This window comes from Mesoplodon bidens, assembly GCF_964165515.1.
Source record: "Mesoplodon bidens genome assembly, chromosome: 4".
Taxonomy (NCBI): Eukaryota; Metazoa; Chordata; class Mammalia; order Artiodactyla; family Ziphiidae; genus Mesoplodon; species Mesoplodon bidens.
The window spans coordinates 65,097,426-65,109,747 of NC_138160.1; the positions used below are offsets into that span (position 1 = coordinate 65,097,426).

The 12,322-nt window shown below is 46.2% G+C and overlaps 1 protein-coding gene across 4 annotated transcripts in view; it reads right to left on the bottom strand.

Annotated features, from left to right (window-relative positions):
* Nucleotides 1-12,322, bottom strand: part of SERINC5 (serine incorporator 5) — a 185,712-nt gene that overhangs the window by 42,987 nt on the left and 130,403 nt on the right. For all 4 annotated transcript variants that reach the window (XM_081232043.1, XM_081232045.1, XM_081232044.1 and 1 more), the window contains one exon: nt 7,662-7,829. In XM_081232043.1, coding sequence (XP_081088169.1) covers nt 7,662-7,829 — 168 coding nt within the window. The remainder of the gene's footprint in view (nt 1-7,661; nt 7,830-12,322) is intronic.

Below are 12,322 nucleotides of genomic sequence, written 5' to 3' on the forward strand. Positions count from 1 at the left end.
ATTTGTGGTTGCCCCTATTTTTTATTTCAGACTAACCATCATCCCTAGAGCCCAGCTTCTGGCTTTACAAAGGGAAGGAGGCAAGTGGGGAAGATAAGCTAAGAAAGCCACTGAGGGCCCGAGGTGGTACTATTTCCAGAGGAAATACTTCTCCCTCACCAGCAAGTCCAGAAGAAAGATCAGGAATCAAGAGGAAGGATAAGTTTGCTAAGGCTTCCTCTGCTACTTCTGTGAACATCTGAGCAACAGCCGAACCCAGTCGTACAGGCCAGAGAGGCACCCCTGGCCGGGAACCAGCACTCCTGGGTCCTTGTCCCAGCTCTACCTGGTGTCATGGCGTTGGACAAGCCACCTCCCTGCCCTGCGCCACAACCTCTCATCTGTCAAATGAGGGGGGTGGTTAGGGTTATAACTTAAGATTCTTCCACTTTAAAATCATGTTTTATCCAAAGTATACTCTAAAAAGAGAGCAATATCTTCTCTGCGTGACACCTAACATCGCATAGTACCTGCTGTCTCTTCACTGGGCAGAACACTTATGAATGGGAGCTGCATCCTTTTTTCCATCTCTTATCTGTTTAACTAGATCCTTTAACTAGTAACTTTGTTTCATGTATTTTTTTTTTTTTACCCCCTGTGATGGGGACGGGAACGGGAACGGGACTGGGAGGGCTTTCCCAAAACCAATACTTATTCTAATGCTTTCATATTCCTAATACTGTAGGTTAAAAAAAAGTAGAGTAGCTCGTTACCAAATTTCAGCATCTCTAACATGCTGGATCAAAGCTCTGTCAACTCTAGGAACCACCGAAGTATGGTTAAATGTCACTGTGAACTGACCACAGGGTGTATACTCAGGAGAGCGTTTTGAAATCTAAGTCGTTTCTAAGGAAAGTAGCTTCTGTGTTCATCTACAGTTGCTACACTGTGGGAACTCCAGAATTTGAAAATGGAGTATCATCTGGGAGACATACAAGTACAAACAGCATCCTCATGGGGTCACCCATGGGGTTAGTTATCTGGAGAAAGAAGTCTGAGGGGAAGTGAACGTGTGAAGCTAGGGACATGGGGACAATCCAAATCTAAATAAGACAATTGGAACAGGACATCAAGGAGCCTGGTGGGGTCGAATCAGGATTGCCTGAATGCAGAGTAGAAACCCAACCCTTTTATGACCTGCGTGGGTAAAGTATGTGGTCAGCACTGGACCTAGAAAAAAGGGGGAGAATGGATCTGTCCCCAGCACTGTCCTGAGAAAAGTGTGCCTCAACCAGCAGATAAACATTAGGAATAACCAAAGCAGAAAATGAAAGCACGGCTCAGGGAAAGCAGGCAAAGGAGAAGGGCTCAGGCCAGGAGGTGACCACTACACTCGCGGGGGGCGGGGTGGGGGGAATGGATGGCCAGATGTGGATATGGCCTCGGAACGAGCCTGGCTATAAACAGTCCTCCTTTATTTCATTTTCATCCACTTATGTCCACATAATCTTATGTTAATACAGCTAATGTACATGAATTTCCCATTACCACATCTCCTTCTTCTAATGAACAGTGAAAATGACTGAGAAATACAGACCAAAGCTAATTTATATATCACCTCCAGGGAATGTGTTGAGAGAGACTGGATTTTCTGAATAAATAGAGAAAAGTCCTTTAAGCCCATCCTGCTACCTCTGTTCCAGGGGCCTAAATCCACAGTTGGCAGCCTCAACATCCATCCCTGTTGCCCTTCCCTGGCAAATTTTGGCCTTCATGATAACTGTAGAAATCGCGAGTAGAATACCTACTTAAGATTTTTTTAAAGGGGTGGGGGGAGGTGATGACTGTAACTTGGAAATGTAACTGAAGGAGGGGCAGATTTAGATCCAAGCAGCGTCCCACCTCCACTTAGTCCTGTAACTGAGTGGTCCATTGAGTCCAGTGGACCAAAGTGACCAGAACAATTTCTAAATAGTTACTTGGATAAAAATGCCAGATTCCAGCGTGCCAAGGGTAGACGAGTTACGGCAGAGACAGGCTTCTCGGGCCCTGGCCTGGGGCTGTGCGTAAAGATCTGCAAAGACCACTGGAGCACATTAAGCAACCTCCCTACTGCTCACCGTCAGGGGTGGGTAAGAAGCCTGGTGTCCGTTCTGACATTTACAGTCTTTTCAGAAACTCATGAACTCAGAGAGTTTAAGCTATTTCAGGAGTTTCAAATCCAAATGCTATTCTTGGGGGGCAAGAAGTAAGGGTAAATGTATGGGACCTGATGTAAGTAAACATCCAGTGATGGGGCCTGTGGCGAGCTACAGCATGCTAGCCCCTTACTTCTTGCCAAATGCAAGAAGCAGGCAGCTAAATGCACATTAAAAACAGAAAAATCTGCTGGCCAAACAAGAGCCTGTAAGCCAACTTAACAATGCCTGAGCTAGGAGATTTCCAGGCGCACCTGAAGTCTCTGGGTGTATCACTGGCTAGTGGGGGAGGCTGGAGCATCAGGGGTTCTACCATCAAGAGCTGGTTTTCATTAAGTCCAGGGAGAGAATGGAATTCAGAAGCTGCTTTTAAGACACTGAGGAGACTGCAGCCCTCAGCCCCCCTCAACTCTGGGTCCTGTCAGATCTTGTCCAACCCTCCTTTGAAGCCCACTCTACCCTGCAACATTATCATCCTGTGCTGAAAAGAACGGAAAAGCTCTTCTCATCCAATCATAGGAATGGTTCAATTTCCACATTCTTACTCAGAGGAAAACTGACCCAAACTCACGAGCAGAAAATAATGTATAAAGCAAACCATGTCTCCAAAAGAGATTCAGTAAGAGTACAAACAAAACATTAACACCTTTTAAAACAACTGAAGGGGGCTTCCCTGGTGGCGCAGTGGTTGAGAGTCCGCCTGCCGATGCAGGGGACACGGGTTTGTGCCCCAGTCCGGGAAGATCCCAAATGCCGCTGAGCCTGCGCAACGGGAGAGGCCACAACAGTGAGAGGCCCGCATACCGCAAAAAGAAAAAAAACAAAAAAAACCCTGAAGGAACAAAAAAAGATTGCTATCAAAAACAAACATCATAGGAGCTTCTCCTCTCAATACAAGGAATGATTCTTCAAGATTTAAATTTCAAGCAAAGAAACACACTAGAACAACAACACAAACGCGTCTTCCACGATGTGGGAAGTATGTTTTGGTTCTGGAAGAAAAAAAAAAAAACAACGCAAAGGTTCAGGTACTACCTACCACCCATGTCAATGCCTCAGAGCAGCCTGGGCACCAAGTGGAACGTGGGATGGAGAAAATGGATTCTTCCACTCAGGAACCTTTAGGGCTCTTCTTCCCTCGGCCTGGCACACAGCTCGCAGGAAATAAGCCTTGAGAGCCACGTAGATGTCCTGTCCTCCCTTTCCCAGTGCAGGCTTAGTCTTAGAGGCTCCTGTCCCACAGGAAACAAGAAGAGCCTTCCTTTCTCCTCCCTCCCCAAATGCCCGTGCAGCTTCCTAGGACGCCCAAACTCAAAGTGTCATCATTGGTCTCCACACAGAAGTTACACCTTGATTTAGTGGTGCCGGTCAGGAGGCTTAAATCTCTCGCCCATTTTGTGGTTGCTGTTCTACATTCTAAAATGGATTTTTAATCCCCACAAGCATCAAATATCTCAAGACTGTTCCTGCGTGAATTACATGGTCACTGACAAGAATGACCTGCAATAAAATGGCTGGTATGTTTTGAGATGGGAAAAATGCTCCAGGAGAAGACAGAAATCGCATCCCATTCAACCAGCACAGCAGAGCCAAAGTTCTCACGGGAAAGAGGAGTTTCCTGAGAGAGAACAGGCGGGACGAAGTCTGGCCCAGCAGTTCTTTGCAGTTCCCTCTGGCTCAAACTACAACACAGGCCGCATTGGGAAGCCAAGGCAAAAACTGAAAACAACTGAAAAGGCACTGCCTTGTGTTCAAAATCTGCACACCAAAGGCCACGTGGCTCCGGACGGAGCCCTGGCCACTGCGCAGGAATGCAAGGATGCCGGGTAGGAGGCAATTGTGCTCTCCCATCTGGGCTGTTACAAGGATATGTGCTTCCCCTCTTCCTGTCACACCCTCAACCATTTCCCCAGGCCAACAAGGAGGTTGGACTGCAGCAGAAGCCCATTGTGCATCCCCCAAGGGACCTTTCAGCGCCCCGCCCTCAAGCACCGCCTGAGGGTGAGGCCAGCCTCTATTCTATAGGCCCAGAAACAAGCTGACTTGGTGACCAGCTGGCTGGCCCCCTGTGAGGCCTTAGAGATGGGAAAGTGTTGGTTTCACCCACAGGGGCCTCATTCCCTATTCAGGAAGCCCAGCCAAACCATTTTCAAATCAGTACCTTCAGGGGACAGGCACAGAAACATTTACAAGAGCCTCTGTGAGGCCTCGGGGTTGCTCCTTCCCTCTCTCCCTCCCTTCCTCCTTCCCTCTGCTCTGACCCCAAGTCACACTGCACACACACCACTGCTGGGCTCACCTCCCTGAGTATCTCGGCCTGTTTCTATGACAACAGCCTCCTACTCAAGAATCTATAATGGCTTCCCACTTGCCATGAGACCACGGCCAAATGCCTCACCTCAGCACTGAGATTCCTGCACGTCATTCTACCTGCCCATGTTTCCTCCCTGTCCTTCTACACATGCGTTGTCCTTATTCTACCTACAGAACCTAGTCACTAAGAACTCAGTCAGCCTGGATTCAAATCCCAACTCCACCACTTAGAGCTGGAGACCTTGGGCAAGGTACTTAAATGACTCAGTACCTCAGTTTCCTCATCTGTAGAGCAGGGATAATACTGCTCAGGTGAGTACAGTGGTCATGAACTGAGATGATAATGTAAAATGCTTAGAATAAAACCTGGCACGTGGTATCACCCAACAGATATTAGCAATTGAAATATTCATTATTATCACACAAGTCACTTCTTCCACGAAGCCTTCCCTAGCAACACCAGTCAACACCTTCTGTTTCCCTTCTTTCTTTTCTTTTTTTCAAATCTTCTGTTTCTTAAATGTTCTATGAACAGTCAGATACTGACTGGAGTTGTTAGGGACTGTTCCATGCGTCAGGTTACTTGGATGGTAATCAAATGTTAAAATTATTATTATGAAAGTCATATCCTAAAATAGGTCCTGTGGTTCCCAAATTATCTTTACCTCCAGTAACAATGTTTCTGATGGGTTCATCTCTAAGAGGTACTATACATTTGTAGTTTCAGATTGTGTTTCTGGGATCCAAAGCCTAATTCTACGGAGACTGAAAGCTTCTTAAGAGCACTATGGACACACTGGCAGTTCCTATCACAGTGACACACTGAGGCCTTTTTTTTTTTTTAATTTTTCCTTCCTTCCTTCCTTCCTCCCTCCCTCCCTCCCTCCTTCCTTCCTTCCTTCCTTCCTTCTTTATTTATGGCTGTGTTGGGTCTTCGTTGCTGCATGCAGGCTTTCTCTAGTTGCGGCGAGTGGGGGCTACTCCTTGATGCCGTGCGTGGGCTCCTCATTGTCGTGGCTTCTCTTGTTGCGGAGCACGGGCCCTAGGCATGCGGGTTTCAGTAGTTGTGGTACATGGGCTCAGCAGTTGTGGCTCACGGGCTCTAGAGCGCAGGCTCAGTAGTTGTGGAACACGGGCTTAGTTGCTCCGCGGCATGTGGGATCTTCCCGGACCAGAGCTCGAACCCGTGTCCCCTGCATTGGCAGGCGGATTCTTAACCACTGAGCCACCAGGGAAGCCCCACAGTGGGTCCTTAAGCCAATGCTTGTTCATTTAAAAAGAGAATATTAAGTTACCTGAAAAGCTAAGGTAAGAAGTGGGAGATTAAACAGACCTTCAGAATAAGAGTTAAACTCTACCCTTTCAAGTATTCCTCCTCTCAAACTTCTTGTCACAAACATTTAAGATTAAACCAAGTTAAGAAGAAGAGAAGAGTGGAAACCACCACCGAGATGGAGTAGGACCTGGTGTAGACGAACAAGGCAGCCTTAGCCCTTGGTCTCCCTGCCTCCAAACTTCCACAGCACTTCATGCATCCTCTCATAAGACACAACTTCTACCTGGTTTTAAGCCTCAGAAGACTTCATACCTGTCTCTGGGTTAGAAGCTCCTTTTCTCTCAAGTTTGAATGACCCATGGCTCCCACTGCAGGGCCTTACTGAACAGAGATCCACTGTTTAAAGCAATCAGAGGAGAATCTAAATTTCACAAGTTTTCACATTAGTTCCAGTATATTCCAGATCATACCACCACAGTTATAAAAGCATTACCCAACAGAAAGCTTCAAAGGGACTACTTTAACTAACGGATAAGAGTATAACAAGTGCTTCTAAAAACATGGTTGTTCTGAAGCCCTTGAGTGCATTTAAAATAGTCTGCAGTTTCAGCATAAGGTTGGGGAGAACAAACACTTCCTCAGGAGTTGCTCCTGGCGATGCCATCTCCAGGCTTCCAGTAGGGCACTGCCCTGACCTTGTCCCCCCCTCACTCTGCTGGCCCCAGGAAGATGCAGTGCTCAGCACTAAGGCTGTGGGGCAAATGGGGTCTGGCTGGCTAGCCTTTCCTCTCCCGCTTTCCCTCTGAGGAGAGTTGCCCCCAGAGAACACGCCTGCAGCTCTTCCCAGCAAACTGTGCCCCTGCAGAGGAAGTGCTCCCTGGCTCAGGTGGGGTCCCCAAATGGGTTAAGTCTGACTCATTTTGGGGTTCAGTAGTAGGAAGACCACTTCCTTGCAGATACGAATCACAATGTCTTACATCGACTTCTGGGGGGATAAAGGTGATGTTTGGCATTTACCCGCTGAAACTGTAGTCTTTTTTGTCAATTTGTTCAAAACCTCCGAGGGGAAGGATGGTGTTATTTACTGGGCTCCCTCAGAACCCCCAACACCTCCCCCCATAATCAGGCCTACTATGAGGAAATTCCAGAAAAAGGCCCTATATATGTCTCTATCAGCATCACGTACCAGGGATAACTTTGTAGACACTGCCCAGGAAACGGATGGAAGCAAATCCGTCCCTCACCCCTGGAGACACCCACCCCACAAGTGACATGTCCAGAAAAGTAAAACTTGGCCAATAGCCCACTCCTCATTATCTGTGGGATTATGTAGGCTTTACCATACTGGCCGCATTAAGTGTTTATATATAACAGCTGCTACTAGAGACACTGGCAGACAGCCTTAGGACAAGGGAAGAGTACAAAAGTCTATAAGAAAAGACTACACACCTAATCAGGAACGGCCATCAACAAGGCTAAGATGGGACTTCCCTGGCGGTCCAGTGGCTAAGACTCCGTGCTTCCACTGCAGGGGGCGTGGGTTTGATTCCTGGTTAGGGAACCAAGATCAGGGAACCAAGATCCCACATGCCATATGGCATGGCCAAAAAGGAAAAAAGACAAACAAAAAAAACCCAAAATGAGGCCAAGACAACACACACAATCTTCTGCACCACAAGCATCAGATGGCATCTGTCCTTCTACTAAAATAGAGATGGTGAAGGGTTCGCCCACTTGGAAGGAAAGCACTGAAGAGGCTTCAGGGCAGTTTAGGGAGAGCGGGTATAACCCTAAACCACCCTGGGTGGGTGGGCCCCATCCTCTAAACTGAATGTTTCCCACACACCCTCATCAACCGTTCATCAGCAGTAGGAAGAGGTGAAGGGCTGACTTACATGCTCCCTCATCTCGCTGGCCACGGTGTTGGACATCATGATGCAGCAGATGACGACGACCAGGATGAAGTAGAGCGCGTACATGAAGCGGGTGCTCCGGGACTGGCGGATCTTGGGGCAGCAGCCACAGCAGTAGGAGCAGCCAGCATTCCCACAGCAGCAGGCCAACTAGGAAAGGAACACAAAACACCCTCTCGGAGCCTCTCCTTCACAAACCTGCTCACCCCAGACCTCTGCAGGTGAGCTACCATTCCTCCAAGGCGTCCTGCCCATAGGACATGTGTGAACAGTTGAGTGCGTGAACAAAGTTTTCGCCAGAATTGGTCTGACATTGTCTTTAATAAACATGATGGCTTGGGAGATGCCCAATACTTAAACAGAAAAGGCACACTTCACCTGAAGCACTGTGATCACTCTTAGACGAAAACCAATCAGGGAAGAGCAAGAGAAGAAGCCAAGAACTAGAAAAAGGACTAAGTGAAGTGGGAAGGACGGGAATACCAAGAAGTTGGGCCCAAGAAAGGGACCTGTCAAAATCCATGAGCCAAAGAATGAACTGCATTGGTGGGGGGGGGGGGGTAACTTGAAGCACAAAAGGCACAGGTGCCTCTTACACGTTGTTGTTGACCACAGCTTCACGCCCCTAAGGGTAGGCTTTAGGCTAATGAGTGGGGGCAGGATTGGGCTTTACTGGTCAATGCAACCGGACATAATTTTATTCGAGAATATTAAATAAAATAGGGAATTAAGTTTTCAGGTTTGGATCTGGTGTTAATTTTTTTCTTCTTCTTAAAGAGTTTGTTTCTTTAGAGTAGTTTTAGGTTCACAATAAAACTGAGGGGAAGGCACAGAGATTTTCCATACGCCCCCTACCCCTACACTTGTATAGCCTCCCCCATTATCAATATAGTCACCAGAATGGTACATTTGGGGTTCACTCTCGGTGTCCTATACTGAACAGGTTTAGATAAATGTATAATGACATATATGCAACATTATGTATCAGAGTATTTTCACTGCCCTAAAAGGAAACTAGATCTGTAAGCCTGGGTTTGGGGCCTGGCTCTGCCACCTACCAGCTATAAGCATTTTCAAGACTCAGACTCCTCATTATTATTATTATTATTTTTTGTGGTACGTGGGCCTCTCACTGCCGTGGCCTCTCCCGTTGTGGAGCATAGGCTCTGGACGTGCAGGCTCAGCGGCCATGGCTCACGGGCCTAGCCACTCCACAGCACGTGGGATCTTCCCAGACCAGGGCACGAACCCTTATCCCCTGCATCGGCAGGCAGACTCTCAACCACTGCACCACCAGGGAAGCCCCAGACTCCTCATTTTTTAAAGTGAGGGTGCTGACAGTACTTAGTGTACTCGGTGGTCTCTTGCACAACCTAATCAGACACACCTGGTGTTAGGGAGGGATATCCGTTTAGCAAATAGGGAATAATACAAAAGAGATTACCATAAACCACGAATAACAACCAAACCTACATGTATTGACACTATACACAAAACCTAACAATGCAATCTCTCGATAATGATTTAGCAGGAAGTTCAGAGCTTTGCATGGCTTCAAAACAAGCATCAATTAGAAGACTACACTATAAACATCACTTACAGTAAGAAGAGATCACAGGTGTAAGACCACAACAGGTTATAATCACAATGACGTTAGGACGGATCTTGGAAACATACGCATTTCCCAAGATATTTCATCTACTTCATGGAAGCGCCATTGTGGGAGCCCTTTGTCATTCTGTACTATTTCATTACTTTAAATTTCTTAATGTACTCTCTCCATCTTACATTCAGTTTTCTAAGCCATTTTTCTCAAGACTCTTCTTGCCTCAGAAAGCTGGGCTACTGCTTTGCAAGACAAGCTATTCTATTGGGCTGAGCTAACAGATCACACAAGTGGGATCCTAACACTGCTGCCTGTGTGGTGTTCTTACAGGCCACCTTCCTTTACAGTTCACTCATCCATATTCTCTGTCCCTGATTTTATTGATCCCTTTCCACTCATATGCCCCAGTTTTTCTTTCCTCTCCCTCCCCTGCTCCCTCTTCTCCGCTCCCACTGGCTTAGCTGGCTTCTGGCCCGGACCCGCCTCCCTCCTCCTCTGCCTGCCAAATTCTTTCCAAACTGCCTCATTCATGGGTTGCTAACTCTTTAAGCTCTATGGTCTTAGATAACCAGTTTTACTGTATTTCAAATGTGATCAAATATTTATCCTATCTGGAAAAAGAAATATTTAGAAGCAGTTGATACATCCCATGAGAGAACTTACCCATAGCAGAATCAACATTTACACTTACTATCTCCACAGAGGGGAAAAATGAACACAGACAGACATAAAGTCAGCCTCAGTGGTCATTTAAAGACAAATAGTGACAGAGGAATGTGATCATGGAAAACGTGAAGAGAAAATCACATTGGTTTAATCCTACTCTGTCATTAAAGTCATGTGTCGTTGTATGAATCTAATTTTTTAAACTCTCCTTATTTTTTACTTTCACCCTACATATAGTGCTATGATATTTATGTGTGTGTATACATATATACAGACAAGTGTACATACATACACACATGCCTAATATCAGAATCAAAGAGCACTTCTCTACTAACCTAAAAGTTATGAAAGCAAACTAAGCCAATCACCAATACCATAGTACAAGTGCATTATCTTAAGCTAAACGCTGATATGGAAGTGGAAATTCAAAACAGCATCCACACAAGCAATGTTATGTTAGCAGTGAGGAAAATCTCACAGCCCTGCTGACTTACTACTTCTTTCCAGAAGAGCATAATTTAGAATAAAATGGGTTTACCTTTTATTCCTTGCCACTTACAGCTTTATTTCTGCGAGCATGTCGCTCCCCTACTCTTCACCCTCAAAACTGGAGAAAGCAACTCCTGGCCAACCTAACTTCTGGGACTGTCACAAGCTTGGAGAGAAGCGCCTCTGTCTTGTTACCCCCAACTCCAGAGGACCTAAACAGTTTACTGAACAAGTCAAGGTACAAAAAACAAAGGTAGAATGTACAACACCAAGAGTGAACCCTAATGTAAACTATGGACTTTAAATAATAATGATGTGTCCATGTAGCTTCACTGGTTGTAACAAATGTACCACTCTGGCGAGGGACGTGAATAATGTGGAAAGCTGTGCGTGTGTAGGGGCAGAGGGTATATGGGAAATCTCTGTACCTTTCTCTCAATTTTGCTGTGAACCTAAAATATCTCTTAAAAATAAGTCTATCAAAAAAAAAACAACAACATATGAACAAAACAGTGCCCATCAACGGCTCAATAAATGTTGAATGAATAATATATGATAAAGTCATAACAGCAACACTCCTCAAACAAAAGGGCTGGCAATCCCACTCCACAGGGCCAAGGGCACAAGTCATGTGCTGCACTCTGAATTTCTCACACCCACATTGTATCACAAAGAGTTCATTATTAAGGGCTTTAATTTGTAGATACTGCACACAATCTTCTTCCACAAGAAATCAGTATACATTCAAGAGGGACCCAGGACAATCTTTTGGGAGGACGATGTTTGCAATTCTTCTAGAAGTTCACCCTGCAGGTATACTTACACAAGGGCACAGAGATTTAGGTATAAGGTTGTTCATTAAAAGCATAAAAATGGGGACTTCCCTGGTGGCACAGTGGTTAAGAACCTGCCTGCCAATGCAGGGGACACGGGTTCGATCCCTGATGTGGGAAGATCCCACATGCCGCAGAGCAACTAAGCCCGTGCGCCACAACTACTGAGCCTGTGCTCTAGAGGCCACGAGCCACAACTACTGAGCCCATGTGCCACAACTACTGAAGCCTGCACGCCTAGAGCCCACGCTCCGCAACAAGAGAAGCTACCGCAAAGAGAAGCCTGCGCACCGTAACGAAGAGTAGCCCCTGCTCGCCGCAACTAGAGCAAGCCTACTCTCAGCAATGAAGACCCGACGTAGCCAAAGATAAATAAATTTTTTTTTAAAAAAGCATAAAAAAGGTCTTATTCTCCAGCTACACAGGGGCGGAATGAATGAATTATGGACTATCCATACAATAGGACATAGTTTAAAAGAATAAGACAGTGTTATGGGCTCAACTGTGTCGCTGCCCCCGCCCCTCCAGTCATATGTTGGAAGTCCTAACCCCCTGTATCTCCAAACATGACTTTATTTAGACAGACGGCCCTTAAAGAGGTAGTTAAGATTCAATAACGTCACTGGGGTGGACCCTAATCCAACATGACTGGTGTCCTTGTAAGAAGAGATTAGGACACAGAGACACACAGAAAGAAGACCATGTGAAGACACAGGGAGAAGACAGCCATCTACAAGTTAAGGAGAGAAGCCTCCTTAATCTCGGACTTCTAGCTCCCAGATCTGTGAGAAATTAAATTTCTGTTGTTTACACTACCTGGTCTGTGGTACTTGGGTTATGACAGCTCCAGCAAACTAAGACAGCCAGTATGCCCGGATATCTTATACGTATGCATATGTGTATGCAGGGAATATGTGTGTGGACACAAAGACCGCTAACATCGATCACCTGGGCCTAGATGAGTGGGGAGGAAACTAAGACAGCCATGTCTCACTGTTCTGCTCTCCTGTCTGGGTTTTTATCATGTGCATGTATTACTCTCATGATTA